This window comes from Bos grunniens, chromosome 14 (assembly GCF_055505025.1).
Source record: "Bos grunniens cultivar Pamir isolate PY7600 chromosome 14, Bosgru_T2T1.0, whole genome shotgun sequence".
NCBI classification, from domain to species: domain Eukaryota; kingdom Metazoa; phylum Chordata; class Mammalia; order Artiodactyla; family Bovidae; genus Bos; species Bos grunniens.
Window position 1 is genome coordinate 51,363,086 of NC_141178.1, and position 20,438 is coordinate 51,383,523.

The 20,438-nt window shown below is 43.1% G+C and overlaps 1 protein-coding gene across 7 annotated transcripts in view; it reads right to left on the reverse strand.

The window, feature by feature from the left end:
• Positions 1 to 20,438, reverse strand: part of SGK3 (serum/glucocorticoid regulated kinase family member 3) — a 112,042-nt gene that overhangs the window by 44,050 nt on the left and 47,554 nt on the right. For 4 of the 7 annotated variants that reach the window (XM_086336727.1, XM_086336730.1, XM_086336724.1 and 1 more), the window contains one exon: positions 3,823 to 4,039. In XM_086336727.1, coding sequence (XP_086192853.1) covers positions 3,823 to 3,900 — 78 coding nt within the window. In that variant the 5' untranslated portion in view covers positions 3,901 to 4,039. Of the gene's footprint in view, positions 1 to 3,822; positions 4,040 to 19,293; positions 19,387 to 20,438 lie in introns of those variants that run through there. The other 3 variants (XM_086336728.1, XM_086336729.1, XM_086336723.1) reach the window with 1 other exon arrangement.

Genomic DNA, 20,438 nt, shown 5'->3' on the forward strand with positions numbered 1-20,438 from the left:
AGCCATGTTTCTAAAAGCAGACTACAGATTTTATCTCCCATGGTAGTCAGCATCAGATGGGCCTGGAAGCAGGACTCCTTCCAAAGGATCAGAGACTTAGCTTTATATGATTATGAGCATCTTGAACAAACAACATTGTCTGTGCTGACTTCCTGACAGGATAAGGTGGCTTCCCATGGATACTCGAGTACAGCCAAGACTGGAACCAAACCTAGGTTCCAGGCTGAGGCAGCTCTGCTCTCTATTTATAGGAGCTGAGATAAAGCCCTGTGAGGTTACTCATTAGCAGGATGATTTATGAACAAGAGCTTACTAAGTAAGTTCTAATAAAATACAAGTGAATAAAAAAACCTTTCAAATTTGAAAAGACACTCTCATTTGCAAAAATACACAGAATTTAACAAAACCAAGTACAATAAATCTTATGAAGTTTTTTTTAAAAAAGATTTCCTTGTTGCTTGTCTTGCACCAGAATTTAAGTTCCTTGAGAGCAAGGACTGCCATCATGCTTGCTACCCACTTATCTCCAATGCCTAGAACAGCAGCTGGCATAAGAAAAAAGCTCAAGGACAGTTCTCTGAGTGGATAAATCAAAGTATAATTTAGACTTGGTTTAAGTCAAGACTTTCTAGAATGCAGTGCATTTTTCTGAGAGAAGCTGAACTGAATAAAGTCATTTAAAAGGCACATGAGAACTATTCATAAAAATATTACTGAAGAGTTAACGCAGTGTCTATTTTTGTTCCCAAGTATTACACAGACATGCTGAAGCTGGACAGAGTCTGTGCTGGGTTGGGTGGGGTCTATCTGCACTGACTAGAACCAAGCTTGTCGAGGACCGAGGACTGTACTACAGTGGTCAGCAACAAACACAAGAACTTAACCCTCCTTTCTCATTCAACTTCAATGCCACAAACACTTACTAAATGTCCATGTCTGATCTAGATATGGTGATATGTGATAGTGAGGGAAGTGATAGTGAGGGAAGTTGTTGCTTCAAAGAACAAGTTCAGGAGAAGTGCACATAAATAAACCTAAAGGTATGTCAGGTGGTGATAATTGCTATTAAAAAGCTAAACAGGGTAAGTGGGACAGAGTGTGAAAGAGGCAGGGTGACGTGTGAAGGGGCAGGGTGACGTGTGAAGGTGCTATTGTATAGCAGGTGGTCAGTAAAGTCCCTCTTTGACAAGGTACCATCTGAGCATCCGATAGGAGGAGGTGAACAAGGTGATCTAGAGGGAGCCTCAGAGAACTCCAGGGACAGCTCTGGGAATAGCTGGTAAGAGTGACGCTAGAGGCCTCCCTCACCCTTTCACAGAAGACAAGGAAATACTCCTACCATGAAAAACAGGACCCTTGAGATAACCCACTGCATGTATCTGCTATGGATGAGCTTCCAACAAACTCGGCAGGAGGTTCTGTCCTTGAAGGAGAGAACTTACCAAAGTTAAAAATAAGGAGATGGAAGGAATGAAAACTGCACATTCTACTCTGCTACCTAAAGTATACTGATCTCTGGTTTAACATCAATATGATGGTTTTTTCCTCTAATATTTATTTACTTTTGGCTGTGCTGGGTCTCCATTGCTGTGCGCGGGCTCTCTCTAGTTACGGCGAGCGGGGGCTCCTCTCTAGTTGTGGTGCGTGGGGTTCTCACTGCGGTGGCTACTCTTGTTGCAGAGCTCTAGTGCACACGGGCTTCAGTAGTTGTGGCATGTGGGCTCCAGAGAGAGGGCTGAGTTGTTGAGGCATGTGAGATCTTCCCAGACCACACATCAAAATCTTGTCCCCTGCATTAGCAAGCGGATTCTTAACCACTGGACCGCCAGAGAAATCCAACGTGATGTCTCTAAAACTGGCTTATATGAATGTGGAATAAACACTGAAGATAATGCTACAATGTCTGAGGAGAGTCAAATGGCCAGACCCATGCTGCAATCTCTCTGCTCTGGGCGTGCATGCAGGCTGTGGAAGCATGTTCATTAAGGAAGGGAGAACAGAAAATGGAAGGGCTGTTCCCAGCTCTCTGTCTGAGGCTCTGGGAGAAAACCACCATTAGGGGGCCCCTACGTCGTTAAGAAGGCAGACTGGAGTGGTCAGAGGGTTTAGTTTAACTCCTCAACCCCCTCCTGTGATGTGGACTCTGGCAGGGGCCAGGTTGCCCAGTGGTCAGAGCCCAGGACAGACCACTTGAGTGAGGAGCAGTGGAGGGCACACAGAGCCTCAGTGGGCTCCACAGCCACCACAGGGCCAAGGGGAAGCTAAGTCAGCAGTCAGTCACCCCCACTCACCAAGCCAACAAAGAACAGATTACAGATCAGTCCGTCAACGGCGGATGCCAGTGGTGGATGCAGGCATGAGGCCCAGGGTTGGATCAGGTCAACCACAGCCAGAGATTCACCAGACCCGTCACTCTACACCTGGAATGGCAAAGATCTAGAGGATGACAAGAAAGCCGGCATTTGCCAGGCTACCATGAGGTCAGTCATCCACTGAACAAACACTGTGAAAGGGGACACCTCTCTGGCCACAAACCACGATGCCAAGCTGGAGAAGGAGCATGTGTTCACATAAGAGAAAGAGACCACAATGAAAAAGACAGCCTAGGCGTTTTTACATAAAAGAACTGCTTACATTTTCAGTCAAACTGTTAAACAGGATGGGGTTAAATGAGTTTCTTCATAGTGCTCAGTGGGTGGGGCCTTACAAGGAAGAACAGATCTGTTACAGACAAGATAAATGACAGTTTTTGAGGAAAAGGAAGACAGCAGATCTCTATATACTAACAAGACTGCCAGACTAAATACTAATAGTGTGGCATTACACTAAATAAAAAAGTGAGTGTTTCCCAACAGCAGTCACTGATATACTGACTCAGCCAAATACCCACTGCTTGCTCTTTATAAAGTCCTATAGTAGCTGATGAGGAGAAGGTGATACATTGCGCAGTCGTTTCTGACTCTTTGTGACCCCCTGGACTGTAGCCCGCCAGGCTCTTCTGTCCATGGGATTCTCCAGGCAAGAATACTGGAGTGGGTTGCCACTTCCTCCTCCAGGGGATCTTTCCCACCCAGGGATTGAACCCTCATCTCCTGTGTCTCCTACATTAGCAGGCGTATTCTTTACCACTGAGTTACCACCATGATAATAAAAGGTAAAATTAGAAATGGACTTTGCCTCTCTGGTGAAAAAAGAGATTAAATATTTTTTCAATGAGGTAGAAAATGACAAATGTCAGGGCCTCCCTGGCAGTCCAGTGATTAGGACTGCACCTTCCAATGCAGGAAATCCGGGTTTGATTCCTAGCCAGGGAGCTAAGATCTGACATGCCTTGGGGCCAAAAAATAAAATAAAATAAAACAGAAACAAAATTGTAACAAATTCAATAAATATTTTTAAAATGATCCACATTAAAAAAAAATCTTACAATGACAAATGTCTTAAGAAAGATATGTGGAAATTAAGACAGTGGTTCTTCACATGGAATCAATGACTTTCAGAGTCCACAGATCCTGAGAAGTGTATGTGCCACAGAACCACTCGTATGCACATTTTCAATTGAGAGGGTCTATCGGACAGTTCACAAGCATCTCTGAAGGGATAGTTCACAAGCATCTCTGAAGAGATAGGGAAACAGGCAAAAACTACACCGAAAAGGAAACTATTTCACCACAGTACACAGAGAAGACTGTGGAGGACACATCATTTGAAAGATAAGCTGCCAAGTCTAGGGGAAGCCATTCTAGGTTCAGGAAGAAAAGCAGAAATGGAAATATTCTCTACATTCAATTTTGTCCCATGAACTTCACATTACATACTTACAGTAAACCTCTTCTTTTTCTCTCTGTGTTCATCAGAGCTGGGGATGCTTACACTTGGACAGCTCTCCTTGTAGTCCATGGTATAATCCCTTTGAGTTTATTGCCTCAGAAGGACACGAAGAAGCGAGTCCAAAGAAACAGTCAGCAGAGGACAAACACAATTAGCTAATCCAAAACATAAAACCTCTTGAGGTAATGTTCAAACTCCATCATGCAACCTTAACCAACAGAAAAAAAAAAAAAGAAAAAAAAAAAGAACTGATTAGCAAAATGATTTTAAAATACCTTGATTTGTCATTCCTGGCTCACAGAACCCATTTTATCCCTCTTCTTGCAGGAATTTAACTTTTGATCTTAAGTCTCAGCCCAGGTTAGAGACATAGTTTCTGTTATGTCCCTTTCAATAGCTAAATCGTCCACTTTCTTCTCTACTAAGAATTTCCGGGAGCATCGTCCACTTTCTTCTCTACTAAGAATTTCCGGGAGCATTTACAACCACGTTTCCTATGGACCAAGGGTTAACTCTCACCTGAAAGGACTCTATTGTGATGGACTGAGAGTAGGGTTTTCAAAGGGTGGTTTTTAAGTTCCTAGCATCAAGAGGAACTGGTGAAGTCTGCTTCCAATTGGGAACCTGTTTAGTAACCAATTATTTACTCCCATTTTACAAATGAGGCAACTGAGACACAGAGAGGTTAAGTGACTTAAAACAAGGCCTGTCTGGCTCCCACCAGGTGACCTCTCTCAAGCTACAGCTGAAAGCCTGGGAGCAGTAACGGCTTCCAAACACTGTGAGAAGGGTGCTTCCCCATGTCCTATTGCTTCTCTCACCTCTGCCCCCATCAGCTTAGTCAACAGTCCCTTTGTTCGAGTCCCTTCTACTCCAGTAAATGCACCAAGAATGACCCCAGAAAACTGACCCTCAAAAATGAAATGCATGTTTGATCAATATCCTGATAACATTACTATGGAGGGAGGGGAGGGGAAACTGACAATCTGGCACATAGTGATACCAAGACCATTCAAACTTCCTGTCCCACGATGAAGTACAAGTGGTGAGCAAGGTGCCATAAGGTCAAGTATATGATGAAAATGTTGATTTCAAAAATAGTGACCTAGACTGTAGCTGCTTCTGACTGTCCCTGAGAATATACACAAAACAAATGACCAACTGAAAGCTGTGAATTCCCAAATAGATGAGTGGAAAATCTATGGCTGTTCTAAATGAGCCCTTTTCCCCTAACAGCTGCTAATCTGATACAACTAAAAATCAAGGCATGGTTTGATGACAAGGGTTGCAGAACCAATTAAATATGCAACGCTGTAAAATCTCTTATGCTAACATGAGGGCAAGAGCTGGAAAAGTGAATGACCCTAAATCACAGATGCAGGCACTTGGGCAGATAAAGATGAGGCTTGCTCCTTGGAAGAAAAGCAATGACAAACCTAGACAGCATATTAAAAAGCACAGACATTACTTTGCCAAAAAAGGTCCATATAATCAAAGCTATGGTTTTTCCAGTAGTCATGTATGGATGTGAGAGTTGGACCATAAAGAAAGCTGAGCACCGAAGAATTGATGCTTTTGAACTGTGGTGTTGGAGAAGACTGTTGAGAGTCCCTTGGACAGTAAGAAGATCAAACAAGCCAATCCTAAAGGAAATAAACCCTGAATATTCATTGGAAGGACTGATGCTGAAGCTCCAATACTTTGGCCACCTGATGCGAAGAGCTGATTCATTGGAAAAGACCCTAATGCTGGGAATGACTGAAGGCAGGAGGTGAAGGGACAACAAAGGATGAGATGGTTGATGGCATCACCAACTCAACGGACATGAGCTTGAGCAAGCTCCGGGAGACGGTAAAGGACAGGGAAGTCTGGCATGCTGCAGTCCATGGGGTCGCAAAGAGTCGGACACGACCAAGCAACTGAACAACAAGGGTGTTTAACTCCACATTTGGCCAAACATCTCAGCTGAAAGTAGCGACCTGCCCTCTGAGGAGACACGGCCTCCTAAGTCCCCTCGCATAAGCCCTTTCAAATTGTTTCACGATTTCTCTTTGCCCCACCATCCCTCACTGCCTCCTAACGGGAATTACATGCCAAAACAGCCCAGAAAGAAGTTCAAAGCCCACTCTGAGAGGAGATCAACTTTACACCAAAAAATGTGAAGAATCTCAACAATTTTACCAGGAGTCTGAGGTACACATAAGGGAGTACATTCACGGTAATCTAAACATAAGATTACTGTGGCCCTAGACATACCCACACGTGCACCCCATCACGCTTTCTCCAGACCTTACTTAAGAAGTACCTGCAGCCATTCACAAGGGTGACTGGCCACTGGGAAAGAGAAGAGCGAGGATTTTCCAAAGGTTACCAGACACTAGCTCTGAAGTGACTCTAGTCCCAGGAAACCTAAAACATAGCCCTCCAGTCAGAGCACCCATCTCACTCCAGAGAGCAGGTGAGAGATAAAGTCAAACCTGGTATCTATCGCATGGTGGGTCCAATGGGAGCACTGGCCTGTCCTGTGGTTATTTTCCTAGTCCTAGAATTTTAGTGGAAATAGATACACTTAGTCACTGGCCAGATCCCTAAATTGGCTCCCTGTTCTGTGTCATAAAATCCATTATGGAAAAAAGGTGAAGGAATCCTTGAACCTCTCCCCCGTCTCCCCACTAAAGCAAATCGAAAACTTCATCACATCCCTGGAGAAGCTCAGAAACCAGTGCCACTGTCAAAAACCTGAAGGATACAGGGGTGTTGACTCCTACTACACTCACATTTACGGGTCTGTTTACCTGGCTCAAAGATCTTAGGGCACGACTACGGATGATTCTAAATTTAATCAGATGGTGATGCCAATGGGATGTTTTTGCTGGAGAAAACTAGCACAACCCTTGACATCCGGTAAACAATGACTGACCAGGCAGAGGGTAAGGGGAACAGAAAGTAAGTATTAGAAGAAAAAAAGGAATGATGAGCCATTTGAGCCAGAGGACTAGCTACAGATGCTGAGACTGCATCTGTAGACTGCAGACAGCGGCTGCATTTTATTTTCGTTTTTTTCTATCACCTTACGTGAAGAACACTAGCAGTGACTCCACGTGGGAGCATGAATGAACTGGCTGAAGTGACTACAGGACCTTGAGTTTCCTGAGTCAAGAACAGAAGCTTTATGCACCAAGTGTGAGCGAATGCTAAGGGACAGAAAGAGGAAGACTGCACTGACATTCTCTGTTTTCCTTTTCAGACTCCACCCTGCTCCACACCACACTCCATAACCTAGGATAGTGACCACCACAGCCCGCACCACACAGGTTCCCTGGCCCTCTGGCTGCCGGCTGATTTAATCCAGAGAGGCACTGGCAGGACATGGGGTGGAAAGAAGGGCATCAGGACATGCGTCTCCTGGCCCTGCTCCCTCCTGGGCAGGCTGTGGCATGGCCGCTGCTATGTTCCTCTCTCTCTTAAGGCCGAAGCTCCTGTTGGGAGACCCTTTCTTCTATGACCACAGCTCTTATGGGGATGAAATACACAATTTTCTACCTTGAGTCCTTACATAAGTTTAAATGATAGGAGTTCCAATTTTCTAATCTAGCAGATGAAGCTAGCAATGCCTACTTCACAAGGTTGTTTTAAGGATTTGCGATGACGAAACCTAGCACTGTTCAGTCAGTCAGTCAGTAAACTGGATCAAATACATTACAATTTGCTTCAAATGAATTTATATTTCCTCATTCAACAAATACTTATTAAGCTTTCATTGCGCACTAAGCAACACAAAGACAAAGAGAAAACTCTATCTGCAAGGAACTTGACTAATGGGGTAGAATGATAAGCAATACAGAACTTATGATAGTTGGTTATACAGAATTTATGATAGTTGGTTAAGTATGATTTTAGATGTATGCATGGTACACTCTGAGAACACACAAAAGGGACATGCACGCAGATCGTCATGGATCCTCAGGCTTGTTAAAGATAAAGCCAGGCAGGGATTTCCCTGGTGGTCCAGTGGCTAAGACTCTGAGCTCCCAATAGAGGGGCCCAGGTTTGATTCCTGGTAAGGGAACCAGGTCCCATGTGTCGCAACTAAGAGTTCCCATGCTGCAACTAAAGATTGCAAATTTATTTTGCAAATTATAAAGCCAGGCAGGTATGGGAACAGATGTTTGAAAGATATCACACTTGTCTGCCTCAATTTTCTCTGAAAAAGGGAGTTAGAATAATGAAATTATTGCTGTGAAGAAATCGTACAAAGATCAAATCATTTGTCCACACTAGTATCCAGCAAACAGGTGATTCCAACTCAAATCTGTGACTCCCCAAATCTATATGTATTCATTTGCTATACCACACTGGCTCTCCTTAAGCTGAGTCGAACCTGCAACCTAACAATATTTAATATTTAGTGTCTAAGCAAGATGATAACCCAGACTGTGCTTTACATGTGTTAACCTGATTGCTCCTCACAACAGCTCCACTGAGAGGAAACCAAGGAGAAACCGAAGCATAAAAAGATGAAGTAACCTCCTGAGGCGGTGGAGTCAGGATTAGAGCCAGTAGTGGTCTGACTTTAGGATCATTATCCTTTAGATCACTCTACCTCAACAACACATGTATGCTCTAAAGAGCCCTCTGGGAAGCAATGAAGAAGGTTCATGGACACGTTTTTAAATGGTCAGAAGCAAAATTTTGAAAAAGCAATTTTGCTATGACTGTATACTTAAGGTGTATTTATTCTGTAAAACTGAAGCAATTAAAATTCTGAAGCAATTAAAAATCTAATGGCCAGGCAGCTCAATAAAATGGAGTGAGAAGAGGACTGATATAAGAATCTCACTCTAGGCACGTCCCTGGCAGTCCAGGGGTTAAAACTCTGTGCTTCCACTGCCAGAGGCGTGGGTTCCATCCCTGATCTGGGAGCTAAGATCCTCTGCATGGTGCTGCCAGATAATAATAACATTAATAGGGAAAAATGGATGTTGGATACATGGGTACTTCTGTACTACTATCTTTGTTACAATTTTGTAAGTTAAAAAAAAAACTATTCTACTATTAAAAGTTTAATTAAAAAAAGGAATCCCACACTAAGAAAGAAAAGAACAAAGAGCCATGTGTTCACATGAGAATCAAAGTTGGAACTCTGGGGCAGGTTCAGAGGTATGGAGGGCCTCTCAAAGAGGAACAGAAAAACAGTCTGCCTTCGTTCTGCTGGAGAGTCACAAGATCATCCTGCAGACTGGTTCCCAGGGGCAGCTGGCTTGCCTAAGGGAGGTCACATGGTTCTAAGGAGACTGAGTTCAGATGTGTGTGTGAAGTCGCTCAGTCAATTTCCACTCTGGGATCCTATGGACTGCAGTCTGCCAGGCTCCTCTGTCCATGGGATTTTCCAGGCAAGAATACTGGAGTGGGTAGCCATTCCCTTCTCCAGGGGAACTTCCCAACCCAGAGATCAAACCCACATCTCCTATGTGTCCTGCATTGGCAGGTGGATTCTTGTACCACGGAGCCACCTGGGAAGCCCTGACACCATGAATGAACTCAGACATGTTCAACATAACAAAACAAAGTGGGTCAGATAAGAAAAGAACTTTCAGAGGACCTTAGGGGTGAGAATGCTTTGCCAAGATACTGTCACAGCTAGTAAATGTTGTATGTATGGTTGTTCTCAACAGGGGATATCTGTCAACGAATGGAGACATGTTTGGTTGTCATAGTTTGGGGGGCTGCTAGTGGCTACAGGTCAAGGATGATGCCATGCATCCTGCATTGCTCCTACAACAGAAAGTTACCTGGTACCCCTCCCCAACAAAATTAACAAATAGGTAACAATAATAAATAAAAGGGACGTCCCTGGCAATCCAGTGGTTAAGACTCTGCACTTCCAAAGCAGGGGATGCAGGTTCAATCCCTAGTCAGGGAACTAAGATCTCACATGCTGGGCAGCATGGCCAGGAAAAAAAAAAATTACCTGGTCCATAATGTCAATACTGTTAAGGTTGAGAAAGTAACATTTATTGAGTGCTAACACCAGGCACTGTTTCAAGTGTTCACATCCAACACATAGCTTACTTCTCACAGCAACCCAAGAAGTCAAGGGTCATTATTCCTATTTTACAGATGAAGAAACTGAGGCTACCAGGTCCACATCCTCACAGACCTCTGGGTGGCAGCACTGGGATGTGAACACGGCTCTCACCAAGAGCCCAGTGGGCACACGCCGCCTCTCAATTTCCTACACTTCTGCTGCACACATCCCTTCTAAATCACCTTTGGAGGCAAAGCAATGGAGCACCAAGTGCCCATTAACCATGGAGTTACAGAAAGAGAGCTGCACACAGGAAAAGCAGCTTTCAACTCTGCCACCAGGAGGCGAAAGGGAGTGCTGCTGAGACCATCACCCTCAACATCTAATCAAAAGCCTGGAACAGAGCCGGCTGTGAGTGGTGGTGGTCCCATCACTAGGACAATCAAGAGTTAAATTATGAAATAAAGAAAATACCAAAATAGATCTTATCATAGGATTTTTTTTGAGCATTAATAAATTCAATTTTTTAAAATATTGGGCCTGTGAGACTTAGAAAATGAACTTACGGTTGCAGGGGGAAGGGATAGTTAGGGAGTTTGGGATGGTCATATACATATACATATACATTTAACATATACAGTTAAAATGCACAACCAACAAAGATCTACTGTATAGCACATGGAACTCTGCTCAATGTTATGTGCCAGCATGGATGGGAGGGGAATTTGGGGGAGAATGGATACCTGTATATGTATGGCTTAGTCCCTTCCCTGTCCACCTGAAACTATCACAACATCGTTAATCGGCTATACTCCCAATACCAAATGTTTTTGGTGTTAAAAAAATAAATAAAAACTTAAAAAAAATGTGGGCCTATGAAAAGCAGAAATATGAAAAAAGATGAAATTTCATGATAGAAATCTCCAAATTCAAGTTATATTAAAAATGTTAGATAAATATTGATTAAAATAGACAGATACTAATTAAGACTTATTCTCCCCCTTCATCGCCATGTTCACCTTTTTGTCCCCTGTATGCAATTATTGGCCTGGATTGTGTCCATCTTTGTTTCAGACAGCAGAAAAAAAAAAAAAAACACAGTTCATAAGAAAGTCAGAAGATTCTTCTGCTTTTCCCTCTACAATAAAAGCAGAGCCCTTCTTAACTCATTTCTTCCACAATCACAGAGACTGTTCAGTATTGACTAATGGGGCCTACCCAAAATTACAAGGTAGGTGCATTCGTAACTATCAGCATCCACTCAACTCAACACGACAGAGAGGGGTCAGTGATTCATACCAAAGCACAACGGAATTTAATAATGATCCTGTTCCGAGCAGAAGGAGCAGGCCTGGAGGACCTACAGGTTTTCTTCATCAGCAGGAACACGAGTGGACACTGTGTGTTTGGAAACAAGGATCCAAAGGAGGGAACTGACAGAGACGGTGAAGGAAGAGAAAAGAGAAAATTCATGCAGACCCTGGGCATGGCTTGGGGACTGGTATGAGAATTGCTCTGGGGAAGGGGGATTTACCTAGAGAATTCAAGAAAAATAACTGGGGGATGAGGGCAGGAATTACTCCTGAGAAGGCTATAAGTCAAGTGGGTAGGTCTGCTTTTAAACTATATTAAAAGCAGCTTCCTAGGACATTCTTACCCCAAGCCAACTGGTTACTTCATTGAAAGTTTACATAAGAGTATATAATCTAAATCTGTTTACTTCCCCCTCACAGACTACCAGCTCCAAATATATTGGAAATGTTTCAACAGAAACAAAGCACCTCTTTGTCACATCTATAAACTAAGTTCATTGCAGAAGAACTGAAAAATCTAACAGGATCTGCCAATGAAAGATACATAGTAACCTCCCCAGCCTAACACATGATGAATCAGTTACAACTTTTCCTGTTTTCCTACTTTATTCTAATTCTCACCCCACCCTCCTCTTTGATTTCGCTCTCATTCTGTAATCACAAAACAGTCCTAGTTTTCCTTACTGCAACTCTTATTTGAGACACCTTTTATCCTGATTCTGGATAAAGAACAGTGATACAAGAATCAGAAATAAAGTTTGTGCACAATATCCAATGTGGGGACACAATATAGAATAGTCTGCACCCAGCAATTTGATAGGAGTGTTCCAGAATCTGGACAAAAGTTACATGAATTTGTTGGTTTTCTGAAAACTGGTTGCATTTTATTAGATACTTAAGGAAGGGACTGAGTGAGGAGGCAGAAGTGACTGCTGACAATCCTTTGTTCTCCACTATTAAAATCAAAACTGCTAGGAGAAAGAGGAAGGCCTTAACCTCATGCCAACTAACATGTCCCTTCACTGGTTCCAGAACTGACAGGGCAAGGATGTGAACTGCAGCAGCAATGCTCTGCTCTACCCTCATCAGCCTCCCAAAGCCACTATCTTGGGGTCCCCATCACCAGAACACCTGCCCTATTCTCAGCTTCCCACGCTTTTGCACTGTTGAGGGGAGCACATTCCCACCCAGAACACTTCCAGAGATGATTCTCTGAGGGAGTATGATCATTGGCAGGGAAATAGGTAGATGGGTGCCTATATGAGGCAAGAGAAAAGTGCAGGGGCAAGTGGCACGGAACCAGCAGTGGTAATAAAACACCGCAGGCCCTAGGAAGGCTACGATAAAGCTGCTTCTGACTGCGGAGGTTGGCAGAATTCAGATTAAGGAAGCATCAAAACTCCAAAAAAAAAAAAAAAACCACACAGAAAAACAAAAACCAACCAAAAAAACCCCCACAAAGACAACGATAACCATCTCATCGCAGAGTGTCCTGGGAGCACCTTCAGCTTTGTATCTCTTCTAATCTCATTTCAATCCATTCTTCCCACAGTAGCCAGAGCAATTTTTTAAAGTCACTGTAAATCTGATAATTTCACTCCTTTCCTTAAACTCTTTCTATTGCTTCCCCCTGCCCTTAGAATAAAATCCAAACTCTGAATTACTGTCAACAGCCTACAAGCACCCATGTGACCTAACCACTTCCTACCTCTCCAGCTGCCTTGCACCAGGGCTCTTAACCCTGCAATCACTAGACTCCAATCAGAACAGCCTCTCTCCAAGGCTCACACTCACTGAGCCTGTTCCCAACTCCGGTCTCTGGTCCCTGGCTGGGTCCCCTCTGCCTAGATGGAAGGCTTTCTCTTCAGCCCTTCACATTGAGGCCTTTGTTCAAAGGTCACTTTCTCCTACAAGCCTTCACAATCACCCTAACTAAAGTGCTCCTTCCCCAAATGAATTTTCTGTCATCATCCTGGGCTTTCCATTTTAGCATTTACATCTAAGATAGCATGTGACTTGTTTATTGAGACCCAACTATAGTGCAAATTTTGTGACTTCTTTACCACCATGCACTCAGTAAACCCCAATATACATTAGCTTGTTTATTCTTTCAACAAATGGGTGGAAAGAAACACTTGGGAATTCTAATTTGCTAAAGAAGGTAAGTAAGATCTTCAAAGCAGCCACTGCCTCATTATTCCTTCATCAGTCTCCAGAATCACCCATTTCTCCCCTTTCATTAGATCAATTCTATTACCATACATACTAATATACTACAGTATCTTAATAAAATTTTCCTTAAAACATATAGACTTACTTAATTTAATAGATAGTTACACAGTGCTTACCAAGTGCCACAGATATATAATTAGTCTATGCTACAACTTTCAAATATTTGCATGAATGATTCTATCTGATAACACCTTTAACTAAGGCGTTTTATAAACAAAGAAGACTCAGTGTAAACACAGATGATTATACGGTGTGATAAAGGATACTTTACTCCAAAGCAAATATTTGCTTTCAAGGTTCTTTTCTGACAGTAAAATTTCACTGGTTAGCACATTAGAAGAAATTTCCCAAAGACAAAATTTACAGTCAATTACAAATTTAAATTATAGTACACTTTAAATTTAAATTGTAGTATGTTTGCTTTAAATCCTGACCTCACATTAGCTGTTGTTAGTAAAGATGCAGATTTTTACCTTAAAGTTTTAACATTTCAAAAATTAGGTCTTAACCTAATCAAAAAAATGGGCAGCAGATCTAAACAGACATCTCTCCAAAGAAGACACACAGATGACTAATAAACACATGAAAAGATCCTCAATATCAATAATTATTAGAGAAATGCAAATCAAAGCTACAGTGAGGTATCACCTTACACTCGTCAGAATGGCCATCATCAAAAAATCGACAAAAAATAAACGCTGGAGAAGGTGTGAAGAAAAGGGAACCCTTCTACATTGTTAGTGGGAATGTAAATTGGTACATTATGGAGAACAGTATGGACGTTTCTTAAAAAACTAAATATAGGACTATATGATCCAGCAATCCCACTCCTGGGCATATATCCGGAGAAAACCATAATTCAAAAAGATAAATGCACTCCAATGTTCACTGCAACATTATTTACAATAGCTAAGACATGAAAGCAACCTAAATTCCAAGAGAGGAGTGAATAAAGATGTGGTACAAATACACAATGGAGTATTACTCAGCCATAAGGAAGAATGAAATAATGCCATTTGCAGCAATATGGACAGACCTAGAGACTGTCATACTGAGTGTAGTGAGACACAGAAAGACAAATATCATATGATATCACCTGTATGTAAATCTCTAAGAATGGTAGAAATGAATTTCTTTACAAAACAGAAAGAGTCACAGATGTAGAAAACAAACCTATAGAAGGGAAGGGGGATAAACTGGGAGATTGGGAATGACATATATACACTACTATATATAAAATAGATAACTAATAAGGACCTACTGTATAGCATAGGAACTCTACTCATTATTCTGTAAGGACCAATATGAGTAAAGAATCTAAAAAAGAGTAGATATATGTATATGTGAAACTGACTCACTTTGCTGTACACCTGAAACTAACAAAACACTGTAAATCAACTATAGTCCAAAAATAATTATTTTAAAAATCCACAAAAATTAGGACTTAACGTATGTGTATTTTTTTTCCCTACCAACTCTTTCCTGTCAATAGAAACTACAGATTCATCCCAGCAATGGTAAAATAAATTTAGAAGATATTTGTAAGAAAATAAATTAGGCTAATGAGTGCCCTAGAATGGAAAAACTCCAGCTGAGGTTTGGGAGGCAAAAGAGAAGGAAAGAAAATTAAACTGCAGAAATGTCTACACAACTTCCGTAAATAAGATTTAATCTATTAGGAAATAAAAAAATCACAAGTAAAATAAAAGCAATCACTCAGCTAGAATATGTGCAAGGGCATGTTTATAATGAAACGAAGCAAAATATATAAAACCAAATGCTGACAGAAGACTTAATAAAACCGGAAGCTTCAACAACAGACAAATTCAAGAATCTTGTATCTATCACCTTTCTCTGAAGAATTTAAAAGCTTCTGGCATTTATCCTCTGTATATATCCAGAAAATAAACAACAAAAGAAGCACAAACATTTTATGAAACAATGAAGGAAAAGAAGGTAAACTGCTCTCTGCAGGTCAGAAAGAACGTTCAGTCTTCCAGCTCAGAAAACAAAGGGAAACAGTATTATTCATGTCAAGAGATGCAAATACAAAATACAGTTTAGGAATAACTCTTCACAAGAAAATCCAAAGCTGCAGATGGCTCCATGACTCTATCTTGTTCTAATGGTTTTCTGAGTGAGTCTGCGTATTTTTTTTTAAACTTGGGCCTGGCAGCCTACATGGGTGTTGGGTCTATTGCTCTCCCTTCCAAAAATCCAGACCTCAGTAACTTGCATTAAAAATTTTTCTAGAACTGAGCTTCCTTTGCCTTCTTCCTGGAGTGTCCACCTTGTAGAAATGATCGCTGAGGCTCAATATTTCATGATTTAAAGACCTATTAAGGTGAACTTTATTTTATTTTAAAAAGAGCTAAGTGGGTACATAGCTTGCTTTCCTCAAAAAAGTAACTAGAATTTGTGTGTACATGCTTCCCGTCCTCCAGGACCTTGTATGTACCAAAAAAGAAAAGACAAATGCCCAGAGAACTACAATCAGAGTGTGGCAAGTTCTTTAAAAGTCATAAAAGTCTCTAGACTTCAGAGACAGGAAACACATTTTCCAACTAAACCTATATAGGTATCTGCAGTAGCAGTAACATGTGAGAGGTTTTTAAGGCTGGGCACTTAGAAACAGCAGCAAAAGTCCTCGGGACAAACAGGTAACAGTCATATAGTCCTATTTGTCAGAATTCCTGCCCACCCGGAGGAAAAGACCTACTTATTAATAAAAAAAGAAAGAGAAACTGTTGTGAGGCAACCCTGGAATTTTATAGGGAATCACCATCAAAGCCTTATTTTACTTTCACATTTACAAGTATAGGCTGGAAATCACTTTTCTTCTATGTGGGAGACACAGGCTTGAAAAGTGGATTTGAGATCTCATTACAGAGAACTCAGAGCCAGCCTTCTCACTCTGGATTTCACCCTGCAGGTGAGGATGTGAAGGCAAACGAGAAGGGAGCTAGTAGAGCTGAGTGTAGAGGGCGAAATGGAATCCAGGAGGACATGAAGACATGGGAACGTGGCAGCAATAGGAATGGCAGGACTGCGAAAAACTGACAAGAGAACTCAGTCAGTAGCTATTATCTGCACATGGAGTGCCAGGGAGAAGGAGGAATCAACACTGCCTCCAGGTTTCGCTTCCCTGGTGGCTCAGGCGGTAAAGAATCTGCCTGCAATGTGGAGACCCAGGTTTGACCCCTGGGTCAGGAAGATCCCCTGAAGAAGGAAATGGCAACCCACTCCAGTATTCTTGCCTGGAGAATTCCATGGACAGAGGAGCCTGGTGGACTACAGTCCAAGAGGTCACAAAGAGCTGGACACGACTGAGCGGCTAACACAACAGGACAAATAACTAGAAATGGGGGCGGGTGGATCATGGCAAAATGAATGGTGAACTGGCTTAAGTAATTACTAGTCCTAGCTGGAAATGCCGGCATGTGACCCTCCCTGGTGCCAGGCACTTCGGGAATAGCAGTGGACACAACTGGCAAGCACCCCTGTCCTCATGGAACTTACCGTCTCGTGGCAGACAACAGATAACAGACAAGTAGACAGGCAAATACATATTACAGGAAGAGTAGGGCTGAATGGGATTTTAAACAGGAGGGTCTGACTGATACAGCAACATCTGAACAAATACCTACAGGTGAGGGAGTGGACTCGACAAGGAGCCAGGGGACAGTCAGCAAGCAACAGACCAGTATCTCCAAATAATTTCACTTCAGGACGCTTTTGAAGTTAGTAGCTATTGCAACGTATCTCTTTCATGACTGGTACTCAAGTCTGATTTCCTTGCGCTAGCATTTGGTAACTATCTTACCCAACCAAGGAAACTTCACCAATAACACAATGATAATAAACTGCCTAGAAGGTCAATGTGTTTACACTAGCTGTTTACATTCCTTACATGAGAGAAAAGGGATGTATAAAATAACAAAACTAAAGCGCTGTTAGAACATGTTTGTACAAAGCTGAAGACAATCATCTTGTTCTCAAAGCAATCATTGATGTGGCAACTCTGAGACTTGTGATTTAAATCAAAGGTGCTAAAGAATGATTATGAATCATGCAATTAAGCCATGAAGCAGGATGATGCTGAGAAAAATCATTCACAGCACCATAAAACTGTCAAAAATAAAAATAGTACTATCATCAACACCAGAAGTAATATCATCCTTTGATTTTATAATCTGCTTCTCAGCAGAGCTGAATTCTAGTCTAAGCCCTGTCACTTGCTGGTTTTGGATCTTTGGGTATGATTCTCATCTATGATGGGCAGCCCATCTGATTTTTCAGATTCCTTTCAATACTGAGTTTCAACCTGGCAAGTTAGGATTCTTATGATGATGGTTAGTTTATGTACTCTGGTTTACTTCATTTTGCAATGATATTATAAATAAGTACCCACCCAAAGGAGTAGGACTTATAAGTTCTGTATAAAGTGAGATGAACTTCTTTTTGAGCACCAGAGTTTAGTGCTTAAAATGAGGCTAAGCTAAGTTGCTGCTAAGTCGCTTCAGTTGTGTCCGACTGTGTGTGACCCCATAGATGGCAGCCCACCAGGCTCCCCCGTCCCTGGGATTCTCCAGGCAAGAACACTGGAGTGGGTTGCCATTTCCTTCTCCAAGGCATGAAAGTGAAAAGTGAAGGTGAAGTCGCTCAGTTGTGTCCGACTGTTAGCGACCCCATGGACTGCAGCCTACCAGGCTCCTCCATCCACGGGATTTTCCAGGCAAGAGTACTGGAGTGGGGTGCCATTGCCTTCTCCTTAAAATAAGGCTACACTCACTGAAAAAGTGCTGCCTTTCTTCATGCCTCTTTGAGAACAACCCTCAAGATGCTGAGGTTTTGGTATCATTTGAAAGTGGTTTTGATTTGGAAGAAGGGAGAGGATCACATCTCTAGCACGACAGAATAGTAATGAGAACTTTTCCAGTGGGATTCAGTCTTTGAAAACTGTTCCAAAGCAACCTCCAAGCAATGGTTCTGCAGGAAGGTTTTTCTTTGAAGATGAATGCCCATCTGATTGCATAATAAAACGGCTCAAGTTACTGTGGACTATGCCTGCAATGCAGGAGACCCAGGTTCAATCCCTAGGTCGGGAAGATACCCTGGAGAAGAGAATGGCAACCTATTCCAGAATTCTTGCCTGGAGAATTCCATGGACAGACCATGGGGCCTCAAAAGAGTCAGACACGACTGAGCGACTAACATGAGCCAGACACTACTAAGTAGTAACTCACTTAATCCTCAGAAAAAAATCCTATAATGCTGGATCTATTATTATTCTCACTATACGCATGCAAAAACAAAGTCATAGAAAAGTTAAGCAAACTGCTGGGGTTTTCATAATTAATAAGTAGATTCAAACCCCAACATTCCAGCTTCAAAAGCCTGCCCGCTTAATATCCACAATCCACTGCCTGTGCAAGCCTCCGTGTCCTTGCTGAAATAACAGTCCCATTACCAGCCGCACTCTTCCTGCAAACTTTGTAACACGAAGTCAAAATAAAGGCTCCCGGTAAGCTCACTGCCGAGTTTCTCCTACAGTTTCTGAACCACGAGCTAGACATGTACATTACAAAGTATAAAGTCTCTGCAGTACCTGAGGTCTCTCGAGATTTGTGTGGTGGGTGGAGGGAAGAGTTTCGTGGCTCGGAGCTAGTGCGGTTAACCCGCGCTCCGAAGCTAGAACCCGACCCTGTCTCCCTCCTTTCCTCCCTTCCGGGGCTCACGCCACCCGGCCGCCCGCCCGCGCCCTGCACTCCTGCTCCGCGCGGAAGTGGTACCGGGACCCGTCCGGCCAAACCACACCTGCCTCTGGCGCGCCCGCCAAGGATGCCTCCACAGGGTCGGCGCGGCGCCGGGCCACCTGCCCACGCTTACCTTCGGAGACAGACGCCCAGCGCGTGGCGAGCGGGAAGCGCGGCCACAGCTGCGCCACACTCCACAGGCTTCCACACCGCGCCTCCCGCCCCCACCGGCTCCCTCCGCGTTCCCCGCCCCACCGTGGCAAGCCACGCCCCCACCTATCAACGGCGCCGTCTCGGTCGCCAGCCCCGCCCAACCCGCAGCGGGGCCGGGCTTTTGCTCACTCAGCTCCACCCTCTCAGCCTCCTGGGGCGGAGCTTCCGAGAGGAGCTGTAGGCGGGTAGCAGCCCCGGAGGGCCTGGGGTTGTCCGACCCCGAGGAAGGAAGGGCGGGACGCTAGCAGAGGGAAAGGGTGAAAGGAGAGAGACAGCCTTGAGGGGTAGGATGAGGAAAGAGGCTTGGGAAAGGGAAGAGAGGGCACTCTGCCCAGGTTCCAGCTAAGGTGTTGGACTGGGTGAGACAACGTAACGTAACAAGAGTTCACTTATTCAGGGCATTGGCTAATCTCATTCTCTTCGGACAGTCACACGAATTCTGGGTTCCAAGCGTGAAAAGTCATAGGGAACGGTTTCGAGGGGCAAAGAAAGGAAGCAATTCCTTTACCTATCTTCATCACACAGCCTCCTTGTTTTAAAAATTGTGGAAAAGACTCCCAGAAAGTATCCTCACTCCAGATTTGTTGCTGAGTCACTCGTCTCCAACTCTGAGACCAATGGACTGCAGCACGCCAGGCTTCCCTGTCCTTCATCATCTCCCTGAGTTTGCTCAAACTCACGTCCATTGAGTCGGTGATGCCATCCAACCATCATTCCAGATTTAAATTAATGTTAATCATTCCCTTTCCCTTCAAACAGCTCCCCTCAAACAACCTTTAAACAGAGCAGACCCGAGTTTGGCATTAATGCCCATTGTGTACTACTTCGAAGTTTGCCATGGTGTGTATGGATAAAGAGGAAAAAAAAATCAGATCTCTGGAAAGGAATTATTTTAATTATTGGTTGATTTAGGAAGGTGAAAAAACGATTTAGGGAATCAAGTCAATATCTAATTGAATTATGGTGGGGAAACACACAACTCACTTTGTCACAAACAGGAATGATATACACAAACCTTTGCTAGAAGATTTTCTGAAAATGGTGCCAAGAGGCCAGCCTAGCTGT